An 18,548-nucleotide genomic window follows, 5' to 3' on the forward strand; every position below is an offset into this window, starting at 1 on the left:
CAACAGCAACATCAACAACAACAGCAACAGAGTGAGCATCAACAACAGCAGAGTCAACCTCAACCATTTACCCAACCTAGCCAAGCATCAACAACTACTACTGATGCTACACCTACTCCTAATTCTAAGAAGTACAAGTTTTATTTTGATTTCACCAACTTCCATGTATTTAACTTTATTTAGTGGTGGCTAGTATTTTGTGACTTGTAAAAACTTGGATGTTATTTCAATGCCATAGACAGTTGGTTCAAACAAAGTTTGCTTGAATCCTAGTTTCATTAAGCTACACTTATGTTAATTAAGATGTTAGAAATACAAACCACAAAAAAGACATAAGAACACACTATGTATAAACCACGACTACTTGTTCATTGCATTACCAAAATATAGGTTCAACATTACAATCAAGTACTACTACAATAAATACACCTCCCTTAAACCAGTTTATTAACTATAACACAACCTAAACCTAAAATTAAGGACCAAACAACAACTACAACAATCATCAGCTTGCTGTCAGGATTACCACTACCATTAATCATCTTTTTCCCATCCCCACTTAAAGCCTTGCATTTCACTTTCAATGTATCCTAAGGAGAAATATTTTTGCGACTGAAAGATAATTCAATCCTTCAAATTCACATTCAAATATTTTTGCGAATGAAACAATACCATCAAATTCACCTTCAATCCTTCATAATCACTTACATCATTCTCAAGATCAATAATTGCAATTCTACGATCACTACAAAAATAATGAGAATAGGCAACACCTAAAATTGCAACACTAAAAAAAACTATTACGTACTCTTGATAACCTAAGGCAACAATTATTAAATGTTATTATGAACCAAATTATTGATACTAAATCCTTGTGCAACAATTTAAAAAGTGTTGCCATAAACCATTAAAGACAACAATCATCTAAAGTGTTGCTTTTTTCTTGACTAAGGCAACATGTTTAGGAAATGTTGCTGGAAAAAAAAACGACAATATAATTGTCACCTTACATTGTAGGCTTGTAGCACTTTTGCACATGTTGATCATCTATGACATTAATTCATTAAATACACATCATTAATTAATTAGTCAATGTGCTGCCAACTATATGTTGTTTTATCAAATTAAATGTTTTATAAGAAAACCATGGGTTACTCTATTTTTTTTTATGTATATCATTCATAATAATTGTTTAGGTAATTTTATCAAGGCAAATGGAGTAAAAATTCTATCGCTGTTTCACTTACATAATAGATTAAAAAGTTACATAATAGAAAAAAGTGAAAACGAGTGAATAGAATGCACATTACATCATTTTGATAAAAAAAATTGCAGATTAAATAAATTAGAGGAGTTAAAAAAAAAATCACTACAAGAAAAAGGGGAACTAGCTAATGATACTTGCGACTACATATTCAGTCGCAAAAAATTATTTTTGCGACTAAAAGAGACGAGTAGTTGCAAAATTTGCAACCGATTTATGGTAGTTTTTATGTAGTAGCTAATTTGCGGCGCTCATATAGGTTTTGCGAATATATAATGGTCGTAGAGTTCATAATTTATAATTTGTGACTAATGTTGCGACTAATACAATTTTTTATGACTATATTTGCAACTATCAAAATATCCGATCACAAATATCTTTTTCTACTCTTAGCAAAATACAGAGAAGCTGCCCGCTAAAAAATAAATAAATAAAAATCTCGGCCATGTTTGGTTGAAAGTTGAAAGCTTAAAGCTGAAGCTGATTGTGTTAGCTGATGTTGACTAACTGATTGTATTAATGATTTGACTAACTTATTGTATTAGCTTATTGCATAAAAGTGTTTGGTAAACCACTATTAGCTGATAGGTGTTTAACTACGTAGTATGTAAAATGACCAATAAGGTCATTGAGATATTTTATTAGTGATAGCTAGTAATTGTTAATTGTAACTATATGGATAGGTAATTATAAATAAAATGTGCAAATATGAAAATAATTAAAATTATATTTATAAGAACTATAAAAATTTATTAATCCCACTAATAGTATTTTTTTTTATAACAATCCGACTAATAGTATTTAATTTACCAAAACAATTTCATAATTAAAATAGTAGTACACTATGTAGTTTAATAATGACTTCGGTAATACAATAATTAGTCCCTTAATAATTACAAATTCATGTTGATAGTATTTTTATAAGATTTAGGATAATTCATTTAAGAAGATTAACCAATCAACCCACTTTTAACCCAAAAAAAAAAATACTACTACCGTACCTAGAAGCTAAAAGTCTAGAACCATTATCTTTACGAAGCACATTCACCATCATCCTCATCCCATCTCCTTATCAAAAACAATTTAATGAGAAAATTGGCATCTTTTTTTCGAGTTAAGTATAATGTTGGGTACTAACCTTTTCATTTTTTTTTTCACCTTTTGGGTACTCTCACTTTTGTTTTCACCTTTTGGGACCTCTAGTTAGGTTTCCGACCATTTAACTCAACATAAACTCACTTGAGCAAAAGTGAGTCCCCTATTTCAGTTTTTATCCAAAAAAAGTTAGTCCCCTCATTGGAAATTGTGCGAAATAAGTGATTACCTTCATTAATTCAAGCATACATATCCAAACACATATAAATATTTTCTAAATATTTATAACAGAAAAAAAATTCCCAAAAATTAAAGCTGCTGCAAATATTCAACTAGCCGTACTATATTCAACACCTTACTGAAACGATCAACAAACTCATAATCTAAATGTACATGATAAGTGTCATTTATGTAGCTATTTTTAAGAGTTTTCTAGTTAGTTTTTCATAGTTTTTATATCTTTTTACTTGGTTTTAATAACGTTTTACTACATTTGTCATGATTGCGTGTGAAATGTCGTTATTGCTCAATTTTGGCTTTTCTTGCATATTTTGGTTGCTTATGGCATTAGATTAAACTTTATTAGTTTATTCTTATGTTTAGGAACACTTGGATAAGTTCATTGCTCAAGATTGAAGAAATATAAAACATAAAAGAACAAGTAATGAAGAAATGTGCACTTGATTTGCAATGATCGAACTTCAAACGCCTATATCTTTTGATCTACAAAACATTTTGGGGCGATTCTAATTGGAGATGAAAGCTTATCTCGAGAGCTTTCCAACGACAGGTTATATGCCCGATTTCGTTGTAAAACGTGGAAGATATGCTCATTTGAAGCTGAGCGGTTAGCCCAGTCCGATAGGAGCGGGCGCGCACCCTATGAGGAGCGCCTGCTCCAAACTTTTGGAACGATTCTGCCATATTTTGTTGCAGCTAGGAGCGTCCGTGCACGAAATTGGAGCGCCCGCTCCTCTGCGCGCTGCTCGACTTTTTGCGGAGCTTCCTAGGCAATTTAGTAAGGGGTATAAATAGATTTTTTGCTCATTTTAGAGGGGGGAATTCATTTCTTCAGTAGTTTATAGATTAGTTTTAGGTTTTTAGAGAGAGAAACTCTCAAATTTAAGAGAGAGAAAGTGAGAAACACAATGGTTTTCATGGATTTTGGATAATCAAAGGAGGAATTTGATGATTTGAAGATCTCCATCTTATATCAATAAGCATTCTTACTCTCTTTTCTCTTTATGCTTTCTTTAATTTCTTTGTTAATCATGTTTGAGTAGGTTTCCTTCTACTAGGTGTTGAGTGAAGCTTTGTAATGGTTAATTGAGTTATTTGAGATAAATTTGATGATAATCGTGTGATTAAATTGATTGAATTGATGATGGCATGTTGTTTGTTTTAGATGGGATTGATCTCCCATGATAGCAAACTTAATTGCATATTAGCTCTAGTTTAACAAGGGATTGTGAATTAGAATTGTTATATTTGATTGCATATTGGGTAAATTTCTTCTATGCACCTTGTCAATGAGGGATCTAGGCTAGGAATTTGAGAGATTGCTCTTGAGTATAATTAATTCCCATTTTAATACTTTCTTTGCATGATTGATTTTCAATTGGATTCTCATTAACTTGTTAATTGTTAAAAGTGGATCTTTTCCCCTAGTAGACTTTATAATATCTTGGTCTTTATATGTATGTTAGTGTAGTTGTAGTGTCCAATATCCATAAACCGAATTCGGCATAGCTTAAGCATTAGATCAAGAACAATCTAACATTACCGTTCCTTGTGGTTCGACTCCGAACTTACCACTAGACTTGTTTAGGGGTTAGTTTAGGATTATAATAAATTTTGTTTGGTCGTGAGGAGGTTAGTCAACGACCTAATTTCCCCGCGCTCAAAATGGCGCCGTTGCCGGGGAACGGTGCCAATGCTTGATTGTTTTTGATTGCTTGATCTTTGTGTATACTTTTTCTTTTTCTTTTATTTTTTTTTATTTTTGTTTGCTTTGTAAAAAAAAATGGCAAGTAACTCGTTTCCTCAATATGAAAATAAGCCTTTTTGTGAATATTTCAATAGACTTGAGGGATATTTGGACTTTAATTGTTGTAGTCTTTGGGAGGCTTGTGAGATTTGTTATTTTGGTTTGAATGAGCAAACTAGGGATGAAGTTGAATGCATGCATAATTGTGAATTTAGAGCATTATCAATTGATGATGCTTGGGATTTTTATGTTTGGTTTGCTTGGGATGTCTATAACAAGGGTAATCATGATTATATTATTGATATGCAATGTGTTGATACTTCTAATATTAGCATGAATTCCCATGATTTGTTACATGATCCCTTAAGTGAACCTAGAACACATGATTTCAACTCTATCTCCTCTTTTGTTCATGATGATGAGGTATATGCTCAATTTGATGCTAATGGTGTGTTTCAATATTCTTCATTATTTACCATGCCTTCTTGTGATGTGCTTCGTTCCCTTAATGATGAATCTCATGTGTTTGATTGTGCCCCCACTCCCCAATGTGATGTATATGCTCATGATCTTAATGTTGATTTTTTCAATCTTGGTTGTACTTCTTCTTCTCTTGTTGAGCTTCAACCTTCTACACCTTTTGAATCCCTTATTGCTACTTTTGAATCTCAAATTAGGTGCATTGAGCTTGATAATGAGCTTGGGCCTAGTAAGGAAATGATTCTTAATTCTATGAGAGTTCAATTAGAGATAATGAAAAATAATGAGGAGCGTCTTGAGGAGGGAATGAGAAGAAAAGAAGAGTTCAAAAGCCAATTGTCACCCTTCATGCTTGTTTGTGAAAAATCCCAATTTAATGTGTGTGTTGAGGATGATGATGATGATTTTGAGTAACCAAGAGAGTGTGAGGATCCCATTGGTGAGCATATGAGTGATGATGAAGGATTTGAGAATGAAGGGAGTGTTGATTTTGAAAATCCTAACCCTCTTTCCCATCTTGATGAGTCTCAAGTGCATGATTGTGATCCTTTTATCCATGAGTATTTGGATTCATTTGAGGTTATGTCCAATGTGTTTATTGAGTGTCAAATGAAAACCCATAACCTTTTGAGTGAGTTCATTAAGAATGCTTTATGGGAGAGAGATGATTTTGAAATGAATTTGCATCCATTCATGCATGGCTTTGAGATTTTAGGCTTTAAGGAAGTTGAGGGAGGTGTTGTTCATGATTGTAGTGAAGGGGATTATTTAGTTCCTCTTGGAAGTTGGATGTTTGAGGGAGATCATAATCATGAATGTTCTTCTTTTGAGGATCCTATGATTGATTTTCATGCTCAAATTGGTGATTTGAGGAATGGTGGTGAAGAAGAGACCATTTGTGAGACCATTGCTCCTATCCCGTCCTCTCATGTCCCTTTTTCAAGGAATTTCAACCATATCCCCTACACCCCTATATCCCTTCCTTCCTTTGTTAATGAGCCTATTGGGGACCCCCTTGCCTATGAAGATTTTCATGTCCCTCATTCGTCTTCTATTGAGGAAAAGGGTGATTTTGCCACCCAAAAAGATTTTTGTGAAGAGAGTTTGCCTAAATATTCTTCTTCTTATTTTCTTGAATTTTCTTTTGATTATTCGTCTTCTTTGCAACTCCCTCTTCACTTTCTTTTACGTGCACTAATCTTGGTGCATGCCCTTCTTATATCATTTGCCTACTTGTTATCTTATGAGATGTGTAGTAGTGCGTTTGACAAGCTCTTGCGATCGTTGCAATGTTATTTACTAGAGCGGTCAAGCTTGGACCTTAAGCAAGCCTTTCTTGGGAAGTAACCCGTGTTTTATTGCTTTCATTTTCTTTTCTTTTTAGAATAGATTTTCTCGATCTCATGGAAATGTTTGTGTGCCTTTGCTAGGTACATAACTTGATTTACTTTGGTGCATTGGTTTGGATCAAGAATCAAGGAAGCTTGGCACCACAATTGCTAGCATATGGAAAACAAGATTCAATTCTTGAGAAAAGTGGCTTTGAAAAGTTTATTTGGGTCATTTGTGGGTATATACACCCACCTAAAATCCGGTAATATCTTTCCTTGATCTTTCTCCATTGGTTGATACCTAAAGTGGGTTTGAAACATGACATATGTTGGGTTGTTGGATTGATCTCCTTGTTTTCCCCTCCCATGGATTTTTTGATTTATGATTACGTGTATTGTCTCATTCAAGCTTGGGGGAGGGTATTCTATCATGTTTGGTGGGACGTTGATTCATATATGCCATGCACATTTGTATATGCATTTCCATGTTCTTTATCTTGAAAATCACAAAAAGATTTTTGTTTCTATCAAGGCAAATTTGCAATGTGTTTTCTTTTGCTCTTGCTTTGGACATAATACTTTTGGACTTGTATTCTTGAATGTCTTTCTTCCTAAATTTTAGAGGTGTGCACGGTTTGAGAATGTGTTAGGTTGACTCTAGGATATGGTATGCTAAGGTAGTTGGTTAAGAACTTTGGGACCATGAAGCTCTAGTTCACTTGCTTGTTATAAGATAGAGTTGTTCTCTATAATAGATATGAAATCAAGAGTTAGTTGTTGCTATCTCTAGTGAGGTATAATTGTTCAAGCCTTCATCATATTTTGTTAAGCGGCATTTTTGGATCCTTGGCTATTGCATTCTCATATCTAGAACTTGACTTTTAGCTCTCAAGATCACGACCGAGCCACTTTAGGGGATGACAAAGGCATTCCTCTTTCAATCTTTGGATTTGGTTTGCATTTGCCCCTCTTGCTAGCCCCTTGGACCCATATACACTAGTAGAAAAAACGCATTTGGCACCGGTTCAAACCCGGCCTAAGGCACCGGTTTGAACCCGTGCCTATGTGGGGGGTGCCAAATACCCCCCTATTTGGCACCGGTTCAAAACCGGTGCCATAAACAGGTTTTGGCACCGGTTAACCGGTGCCAAGAATACTAAAAAAAATATTTATCCTCCTTTTGGCACCGGTTAACTGGTGCCAAAAATGTCCATTTTTTTTTTCACTTACCAATAAAATCAACTGAAAAAAAAATAACAATTCACAACAAAAATTGAATTGGTTTCAATATATATAATCCAAAATTTACAATACATAATGAAATCCAAAATTACAATATAGATCAATTACAACTAACATTATAAATAAATAAAAAAAAATAACATTATAAATCATAAAAAAAATTACAACATGAACATATCAATATTCTTGCATAATCTGTACACACTAATTAAAACAGAAAAAAAAATCAATTGGTAAAAATAAGCTTAAGAATATATAAAAATTATCAAAAAATTGAAAAATTATCAAAAACGAAAAAAAAACCAAAATTATCAAAATATAAAATATAAAACAGAAATTGAAATCAAAATATAAAAAATTATCAAAAACGAAAAAAAAAACAAAATTATCAAAATATAAAATATAAAACAGAAATTGAAATATAAAAAATTATCAAAAACGAAAAAAAAAAACCAAAATTATAATCGAAAAAAGAAACCAAAAATTCGAAAAAAAAAATCGGAAAAAAAAACAAATAGGAAAAAAAATAGGAAAAAAAACCAAAATCCAAAGTAAAAGGAAAATTAAAATCGAAACCCTAAAAACGAAATCCAAAATAAAAACCAAAATCGAAAAACAAAATCAAAATCAAAAACAAAAAAAAAACCAAAATTGAAATCGAAAAAAAGAAACCAAAAATTCGAAAAAAACAAAATCAAAATTGGAAAAAAAAAATAACAAATACGAAAAACAAATAGGAAAAAAAACCAAAATCCAAAATAAAAGGCAAATTAAAATCGAAACCCTAAAAACGAAATCCAAAATAAAAACCAAAATCGAAAATCAAAATCAAAAACCAAAACCAAAATCAAAAAAATCCTAGAAATTGTTGTTGATGTTGATGCCGGTGGTGGTGCTCGAACATTGTGGTTGTGGCGGCGGCTGTTGTTGCGCTAATGAGAGGAGATCGGCTGTCCTCGAGCTTTGGTTGCTGCATATATATGAGAGGAGATCGAAGGGAGTTGAAAGACTAATTAAAGAAGAACGAATAGAGAGAGGAGATCGAAGGAGATGAAAGAAGAACGAAGAGAGAGAGAGGAGAGAGAAGTAGAGGAGATGAAATGGGGGAATGGAGGCGGAGAGAAGGAGGAGAGATAAGGAGATCGAAGCTTATAAGGGTTTTAGGGTTTAAATTTTCCGGTTTTTCCTAAAAACCTTGGACCGGTTCAGTGGCACCGGTTCAAACCGGTGCCCTTTGTATTTTTGGCACCGGTTTGGTCTGAACCGGTGCCTTTTCCCTTTGTTTAAAATCCCGCCCAATTTTGGGCCGGTTTTTGGCACCGGTTTGGGCTGAACCGGTGCCATATGGGGGGTGCCAAATGCAATTTTTCTACTAGTGATACTTTCTTTTCTCTAGCCACAATACAAGCCTTCAAGCCTTGGTTTCACTTTAATTTCTACCTTTAGTTTTGTGAAGCAATTTTGTTTTGGAGCTTGTTTTATTATTTATGGTGCAAGTTTAGAATTATGAGTTCATTTGCAAAGCAAGTATGTGTTGTATATAATTTTGTGCATAAAACCAAATGCATTTTGAGAAAAAGCCATCCAAAGTTAAAAGAGGCAAGGACATAAAAAAAAAAAAAAGAAAAAAAAGCAAAAGCTTGGAAAAAGAAAATATCGAAAAACAAGTAAAGAAGAATGTAAAGCACAAAATAGGTTTTGTTATTGTTGTTTCCCCTATTTTTGTTATTTTGTGTTAAATAAGCTTGGGGGAAAGTTATTTAATAAGCATACTTGATACTTTTGTTTTGGAATCGTTTGGATCTTGTGGAAGAAGTTCCACCCGGGCTTCACATTGGTTTACCACCAATTTCAAAAGTTATCCACACCTTTACTCTCTTAGCCTATATGTTACAACCTTGAAAGTCCTTTTGATCCTCGAAGGTTAAGTCGTTCAATGATGGCGGGAAATAGGAATCAAGCCTATAGATCAAGTTTGCATAGCCAAGATGTCGGGTAGCCTTCTCATTGTTTTTAATTTCTTATTTATTTTCCGGTTCCTTCGTGGAATCATGAGAAGCTTGAAGGAGTTATGTCTTCGATAAGTGCAATTATTAAATATATCAAGGATCACTATTATGGAGATAATAAGTTCATTCTATAGGGTCGTCAATGTTTGGTGCTAGATATGACAATTGATCTTTGGGCTAGCTTAATGGCCCAAAGCCTTATAGAATGGATCCTACAAGGTCACACATAAGAGTATTGGGTTAAACAAGTTAGAGGCCCATTATTGGGCCTCATGAGTACATGACATACCATGTTGATAATTGGGCTTGGATAGTTAGAAGAGTCTAATGGGTTTTGGACTTGATATGGTTTTATTTCTAGATATGATCTATAAATATAAACCATTCCTAGGGTTGCATGACAACAATTGACATACAGTGAATTGTCACACAAGCAACCAGGTTTCTCAAAAACCCTAACTCTCTCTCTCTCTACTCGGCCCTCTCTCTCTCTCCTCCCTGTCCGTACGACCCTCCTCCTTGGGTGGCGCGTGGGTGGTGTTGTGGTGTGTTCATGGCTCAAATCTCCGTTGAAGGTTGATTGAAGTGTTTAGTCACAATTAACTAGCATTAGTGGAGGTTTAATCCATGCTCGTGGACTAAGTAGAGGAATCACGCTTGGGGTTCTTTATCTCCCATTGTTCTTGCTCGATCGCACGTGGAATCACGCTTCAAAGGTACGATTATATGTTCTTTATGTGTTATGCATTAGATCTTGGGATTAGGTACTGTATGAATATGATTCATGTTTTTCCGCTGCGTAGTACCTATATTTTCCTACAGTGGTATCAGTTAGCCTATTGCATTTACGCATATTGACTATAATTCTTTGATAGTCCACAATTTTAATTCAATTAAGAGAGAGATTAATTTAATTATGGTTCAATTATTATTTTAATGTGATTAAACTTTTGGAATCGATTAAATGTGATTTAATTATGCTCAAATAGCCATGAAGATGACCGTTTTTAGCCCTAATATGTTCGAAAATTTCGAAACCCTTAACCCTAAATTTCGAATTTTTCGAAAATCCTAGCCTTAATATGATTTTTGTGCTTGATTTTGATTTAATTCGGTTTATTTTATGATTCATAATTTTAATCGGATTGATTTATGCATTAAAAGCGTTTTGTGTATGATCATCGATTTAATTTTAAAAGTTAAAATTAAATTGGGATTAATTTTATGATGAACCCTAATTTTAAGATTGAATGTTGATTTAATTTTAAATTTTGGACTGATTTGATTTAATTTTAATAAATGTTATTTTAATTAAATTGAAAACAAAAAAAAAATTATTTAAGGTCGGCAACCGCGGCTGGGTGGCGCAGCCACGGCGGCTGCCGACCAGGTGCTGGTCCAAGAGGGAGGGAAGGGGAGGGCGGAGGTCGGGGTGACTGAGGCAGCAGCTGTCCAAGCGTTGCACGCTGCTGCCGTGGCTGCCACTGCTACGGGTGCTGCTGCAAAGCAGCTAGCCACCGTGGCTAGCTCCGGCTAGCCAACCACGGTGGCCAGCAACCGTGCAGTCACGAATTTAAAAAAAAAAAAACTGTTTTGAAAAATTTCAAGATAATTATGAATTATTTTGGGATAAAATCAGTTTTATTTTGGATAAGATAAAATAGTTTGAAAATATGATCTTTTATTTTTAAAAGATAAAATTGGTTTTATTTGGATAAAATCTTTTATTTTAGGATAAAATCAAATATTCAAAAGTTGTTATATTTGATATTATCCATATTTAAAGTTGTTAAATTGGTAATTATCCATAATTAAAGTGGTTAATTTTGGATAAGATTTGTTAGGATATTCTGAGCATATTCCAAAAGGATAATTATTGATTTAAATATTGTGATTATCCCATAATTAATTTTGGATATAATTGATTTAAATTTTTTTGATTGGCTAGTAATTAGGATAGAATTTCCTAACATTGTTAGGTTAATCTTTGAGGATAAATATGATATATCTTTTAAGATTAAAATAAGATTTGATTCTATCTCATGACTAATTTAGAATATATGATATTTTATTGATAGTCATGAATAATATATGATATTATCTAATTGCATTAATTAAAATATGAGATATTTTGGTGCCATGTTTCCTTAATTTTGAACATTCGATGTTGTAGTTTAGGAAAGCATGATGAGTGATTTATTATGTGGCACTTTATAATATATGATATTATTTACTGCTATATAATGACTAGTATGACCCAGTAGATTACTAAATACGATCTGCGCATCGTAATGTATTTTTGTAATCTTAGTACGGTCTACGTACCGATAAAGTATTTTTGTAATTTTATTTCATTTTATTTAAGTAGTAGATAGAATAGAGTAAAATTACAGGTTGCAGTTAATCCAAGAAATCCATGGAGTGAAGGCCCAAAGGAGCAAGATGGATGAGATCCATGAAGGTTCAAGTGGGAGCTTTTGCTTTATTAGTTTTCTTAGGATTAAGGGGCCATACTATGTCATGTTTTATTTATGCATTAGTAGATTATGTATGTTAGATTTTATTGATGTTTTGTGATGATGCGCTAGAGTTCACTATTTAATCACAACATAATAAATCTAGGTCCTAGTAATATTGAGGTTGCTTTTCCAATCAAAAACCCGATGAAACCTTCGATATTTATGATGGGTCATGCCAAAGCAGGGTGTCATATAATATATTAGGGGAGTGGGGGTAAAACAAATTTTACACTTTTGATTGGTTATACTCAACAAGGTTACCTAACGAGTTTAGAACCTTGAAGCTAAGGGTAATAATTAAACATGTGATGGATAATTATTCAACCAAGAATTACAAAGAGTTGTAATCAGTAAAGAGTTTACTCACCTTGAACATGTAATAGTTGATGGTAGGGCCAAAGTCCGGTCAATTATTGCACAAATAAAGGATCTTAGAATCATTCTATTCAATAGGGATCAATTAAATTGAATGAATGTTTTAAAGTTACTAGTTTTATAATCGCTTATGGTACTTTAAATTTTTATTAAACATAATTGAATTTTGCGTTTACTCACAAGTAACATGTCGTTCTAGTTTTATTATTATATATAATCTCTCGATTGAAAATAAAGTTGAGAAACGTTCTCAAAAGGTTAAAAGATAATCCATAAACCTATATTCCAATTTTGCTAAGATGGTTCTAAAAGGCAAGTTTTAGAAATCCATGTCACATGTCTAGAATGGTTTTATTCAAAATGTTTGAGTAAAATGCAAACACATCTTCATTTTGAAAAGTGTTTCAAGGGATATAATGAGATGGGAGGTACAAACCCTCTAACAGACAAGTATAGAATTCCAATAAAATCTCTTATCTTCAATATGATTGAATATAAGAAAGTGATTGGAAATTTCTATGATTAAAAGTTGATCAAATGACGCTATTCTTCATCCATTTTATGTAAGAGTTAAATAGTTGATTAAACTCTAATATGAATGATAATTGAATAGACTTAGCAAAATCATGAAAAGAGCTTAAAGTAGTTAAGCAAAACATCATTTTGAACCTAAGAGAAGTGTTCAAAGTGGCTCAAATGAGAAAGGTTTAGGAATATATGAGGATTGCATTAAGAAGTTATAGGCCAAGAAATGCAAACAAGTTGCTACTTCTCAAACCTAGAACTACTTACATGCTAAAAGTTGTTATGAACAACAAATGTTTCAAATTAAATGGACCAATTCCAATTGATTAGAAACTACCTCATATAGTTAGAAGGTAAAAGAATGGAAATGTTCCAATTTAAGAAATATATTATAGAAATTGATTTAGCACATTGCTACTACTTCTTGGACATATGATGTCTTGTTTAGTTCTCTCTTATTGAGAATGAGGTTGAACTAAATGAAGAAGTATGGCTAAGGGAGAAATAAATCTACAAGTTTAGAAGCAAATGTTGTTACTTCACAAGTAAAATCTACAAGTCTGGAAGCAAAAGTTGCAACTTTACAAGTAGAACCTATATTTCACCTTACCTTGTTATTGGCTAGAATTAAATAAATGTTATTCATTCTTTCCGTTATCAAAACACCATTCAATGTTAGTAATGACTAAGCATCGAAGATTCAAAAACGTGGAATAAATGTTATTCTATGCTTCATTGAGTCATAATGTGTTTTGAAATTGCTAAACAGGTTCAAAGTTCTATATGATAGAAATAATTGAACCATTTCTATAAATGAATTGTCTCTAAAATGTCAAATAATTCGAACAAAAATGAACATTGCATGCGAAAGATCCAAAGGGATGGACTTTCCATATCATTAGATTATGAATCCATTGATATATGTAATTATCATTCTAATTTGAAATTTTGACAAAATTACCATTTAGAGAAATGATGATGTGAACTCAAGGTCGAATACATATTGATGTAAGAAAACCAAAGGTTCAAAGACTAGAGACGCACAATAAAACTTCATTTGTGATATGATCACTACTTGTGCTTAGTTGAAGCATAAGAGTGAAAATTTTGAAAAGTTCAAAATGTTCAGTATGAAGTTCAATATCAACTTCAAGATAATAATTGCATTACAATATGATTGTAATTGTGAAAATTTGAGTCAAGACATTTACTTGGCAACACATTCAAAATATTGCGATATGATCGTAATAATGAAAATTTAATCCAAGACCTTAATTGATGAACATCCAAGAGTTGTGAAATCGTTTTACGACAAACTTCGAAAGAAAACCTTGTGAAGTGTTTATGAAGGGAGCTATCAATCTATATGAGATATATTTTGATAATGGATAAAATTACCTATCTTCCAACCATTATTCAGGGGATATACTTTTAAGATAAGCTACAAAACTAAACAAAGATACATAAGTCAAATCAATTGTAGCAAAGGTTTCATATGTGATATGGATAAGAAGAGTTCTTATAAAGTCTTTCTACAAAGCAAGGAATAAAAGTTGTATTAAATCGTTTAATGCACGATCAATTCCTATACAGAGCACGGGGTACTACTACACAAATCATACTTAGCACAAAATGTTTGTTGCTCAAGTAGGTGCCCTTATGGAAATTGTTCCAAAAGGTCAAGTGGGAGTAGTATAAATCTCGAAAAGAGTTCGAGAAAAGCAACAAAAAAAACATGGCTCAAACCATGGTTGGTTCACCCTATGCTAAATGTGCCTCCTCAAAAAGGTAAGTGGGAGTATAAGAATCTCGAAAAGTTCGAGAGCCTTGAAAGAGTTCAAGAAAAGTGATTTCTAAAATCTTGAAGAAATTTGAGAAGTAATCGAATAAAAGCAACAATATGAGCATGATTCACCTCATGTTACAAATGACAACGCGTGGTCTCATTAAGTGTAATAGGAATAATAACCATGTGTCGAAGGTAGTACATTCCAAGTGCACATCCTCTATTGTCGTTTCTCATTGAAAACTAAACAAAGTTGTTGTATAAGTTTCAATTGTTGCATCAAAACCCACAATGATGACTAGCATATGTAAAAATTATCCAAAGAAATATGATTTCATATTGATTAAGAGTTCTAAAATATTCATTTTGGAACATGATGATTATGCAAGTAACAAAGATGATTTGACAAGTAATGACTCCAAATGGTTTAAAAACCAGGAAATCTGAAATAGATTCTAAATCTGTAAGCAATTGTATGACACTTGAATAATTTGCCTAATTGGATGAGACCCATTATAAGCAAAACAGACAAGAAAGAAAAATGTTTTCTAACTAAAGCAAAGACTTATTAAAGGATTCAACTAATTCATAGTATGACTATGACTACGATGAAAACTTTACATTAGTCATGTTGCAAAGATCTATTAAAGATATTTTAGTGATTACTACCTTATAAGATTTGGTAGATGGACTTCAAAACACTTTATTGAAATTGTTCATGAAAGAAGATTTGTATATAATACAATCAAAAGTTTGAAGATCCAATAATCCTAGGGATGCATAGCATTGATAACTTGCTATTTGATATGATTTTAGGGTGTTTTGAACCTAGTTTACTTGATAAAAATTGCGTTTTGGTTCATTTTTACTCTATTATTATGCAATTTTTGTGTATCCTATGCTTCACGGGTTGTAGGTGTTTTTGTTGAGATTCTAGGTTCAAAAGAACGACCAAATGGAGCCCATGGATACAAAGCCGAGGTTAGAAGCAAGAAGATGGATGAAAGAAGCCAAGGAAAGGAGCAATATAGAAGAAAAGATGAAAAAAAAGGGCTTAGAAGACCCTGCACGGCCGTGCCAGACCTTGCACGTCCGTGCAGGAGGTTCCAGAAAGTTTTAGCAAGCTGCCAAGGCCTGCACGACCGTGCTTAATCTGGCACGTCCGTGCAGAAGAGGGTGCACGGCCGTGCCAGACCTTGCACGTCCGTGCAAGAGTGCTCCAGAAACTCAGAACATTCTGCCAAGGCCTGCACGGACGTGCCAAACTAAGCACGTCCGTGCAGATGTAGCTGCACGTCCGTGCCAATATCTGCACGTCCGTGCAGAACTGCTCGATTCTTAGCAGTACGTTCTGCCTCAATTCTGCCCCCTCTGCACGTCTGTGCCGAATCTGGCACGACCGTGCTTATGCTTGCACGTCCGTGCCGAATTTGGCACGTCCGTGCAGACTTGTAGTCGAACTCCTTCCTTGTTTTCTCCGTCCTTTTTATTTGGGGGTCATATAAATACCCCTTTAGAGCTCATTTGAGGGGGGTATGCAGTTTTTTAGAGCTTTCCTCTTAGTTTGTAGTCTTAGAACATTAAATTCTCAAATCATTAGTTAGTTCTCAATTATTATCTTGGAATTAAACTCTTGCAAGGCACACCCGAGTTTTCCATTGTATATTCGGATTCCGATCCGGAAGAGGTTTTTGGAACTAACGAAGAAGATAACATGGGAGAGAATCCTCCTCAACCATTGTTAAGAGACTATGACCACCCCAACGCATTCCAACTTCGGAGTGACATACGTCTTCCCACCACAAATGCAAACAACTTTGAACTTTCACCTCAACTCATCCGTATGATTCAAAGCGATCAATTCGGAGGTAGTCCTCATGAGTGTCCTTTTGCTCATTTGGACAACTTTCTTGAGTTGTGTACAACCATCAAGCAAAACAACATTTCGGAGGAGTTCATCAGTATGCACATGTTTCAATTCTCCCTCCGTGATAAAGCAAAACATTGGTTGAGAACGGTTGAAGAGGGATCATTAAGTACATGGGACGAAGTCACTAGAGCCTTTCTTGGAAAGTATTGTCCTCCGGAAAAGACCGTCGAATTAAGAAGAAAGATCACCAATTTCAATCAAGACATTGATGAAACATTGAGTGAAGCTTGGGAGCGTTTCAAAGATTACACAAGGAAATGCCCCCACCATGGTTTTACATCATGGATCATTGTACAAAGCTTCTATGACGGACTTACTCCTATTTCAAGGGCCAACCTTGATTCCGGGGCCAGTGGTAGCCTCAAAAAGCTATCAGTGGACGATGCATACAAGATGATTGAAGAAGTGGCCAAGCATTATGCATATGGAGGTGATAGAAGGCAACCTCAAACAAAGAAGGGCGGAATTCATGATCTTAGTGCAATAGATCTTATTGCATCAAAGTTTGATATGCTAGCTCACAAGCTAGATCAAGCCACCCTCACACCCTCAAGCTCTTCCTCGCAAGTCATGTCTTGTGAGACTTGTGGAGGAAATGATCACTTGTCCTCTTATTGCAACTCAACGAATCAAGAGCAAGCGGCGGCAATTGGGCAAAGGAATGAACAATACTCCCAATCCCACAATCAAAGTTGGAAGCCCCAACATAACACGGGATGGAAGCAATGCAACCAAGGCCCCCCACAAAATAACTACAACCAAAATCAAACCCAACCTCAAAACCACTACAACCAACCTCAATCACAAAACCAATAAGCTCCATACCGCCATCCCAACCAAAGGGATCAAAACCACCAAAGACCACAATATAACCAACCCGCTCCTCCTCCTCCACCTCCTCAAAAGACTAGCCTTGAGTCCGTTCTTGAAACTTTCATGACTCAACAAATAAGGAACAATGCGGAGATGAATGCAAACATCCAACAACTTCAAGCACATAATAAGATAATGGAGGGCCAATTGGCTCAAATTGCACAACAAGTTGGAAGTTCATCCTCCAATCCTAGTGGTCACTTTCCAAGCTCAACGGTAGTGAACCCAAAGGAGCAAGCTAAGGCTATCATTTTGAGATCGGGAAGGGGTTATGAGGGCCCGGTTATGAGTGAAGAGGAGCCACAAAAGAGAGATGAGGGAGTTGTGGTGAGAAGTGAGGATGATTTTGAAAATGAAGTAGTTGAAGTTGAGAGAAAAGAGCAAAAAAGTGATGAGGGAGCCACAAAGAAAGACGAGGGAGATGAAGAAAGAATAGAAAAGCCCCCTATGAGAGTATATAAGCCCCCCATTCCGTTTCCTCATAGAATTGTAGAGAAGAAGTTGAATGAGAAGTTTTCAAAATTTCTTGAAGTCATGAGAGGACTTCAAGTGAACATCCCCTTTCTTCATGCTATGTCACAAATGCCTACCTATGCAAAATTTTTGAAGGATCTTCTATCCAACGAGAGTAGGCTTGAAGAGAGTGCAACCATCTCCCTTCCTAAGGAGGTGAGTGCAATCATTCAAAACAAGCTTCCCCAAAAGCTTGGTGACCCCGGTAGCTATGCAATACCGGTGAAGATTGGAGATTTGGAAGCTATGGATGCTTTATGTGATCTTGGGGCAAGTGTGAGCTTGATGCCCTATTCTATTGCAAAGACCTTGAAAGTTGGAGACTTGAAACCAACAAGAATGTCCTTACAACTAGCCGACCGCACGGTTAGGCTACCTTTGGGGATTCTTGAAAATGTGCCGGTTCAAGTTGGAAGAGTATTTGTGCCATGTGATTTTGTAGTAATGGAGATGGAAGAAGATTCAAGAGTACCCCTCATATTTGGGAGACCATTTTTGAACACCGCGGGAGTGGTGATTGATATGAAGGAAGGAAGATTGACTTTGAATGTGGGAGATGAGAAAATTTCATTTTCATTCTCACAAACTTTAAAAAAGCCATTGATTGATGAAGTTCATA

General features: G+C 34.5%; 1 protein-coding gene across 1 annotated transcript; it reads left to right on the top strand.

Annotated features, from left to right (window-relative positions):
• Window positions 1-16,327: 16,327 nt before the first annotated feature.
• On the top strand, window positions 16,328-17,359 carry LOC110722647. The gene has a single exon (XM_021901954.1). It carries the CDS (start codon window positions 16,328-16,330, stop codon window positions 17,357-17,359), a length of 1,032 nt encoding a protein of 343 aa, XP_021757646.1.
• Window positions 17,360-18,548: the final 1,189 nt, after the last annotated feature.

The sequence above is a fragment of the Chenopodium quinoa genome, unplaced genomic scaffold, assembly GCF_001683475.1.
Source record: "Chenopodium quinoa cultivar QQ74 unplaced genomic scaffold, ASM168347v1, whole genome shotgun sequence".
NCBI lineage: Eukaryota > Viridiplantae > Streptophyta > Magnoliopsida > Caryophyllales > Amaranthaceae > Chenopodium > Chenopodium quinoa.

Coding starts and splice junctions, on each gene's coding strand:
- LOC110722647 (XM_021901954.1), top strand. CDS start 16,328: ATGGGAGAGAATCCTCCTCAACCATTGTTAAGAGACTATGACCACCCC.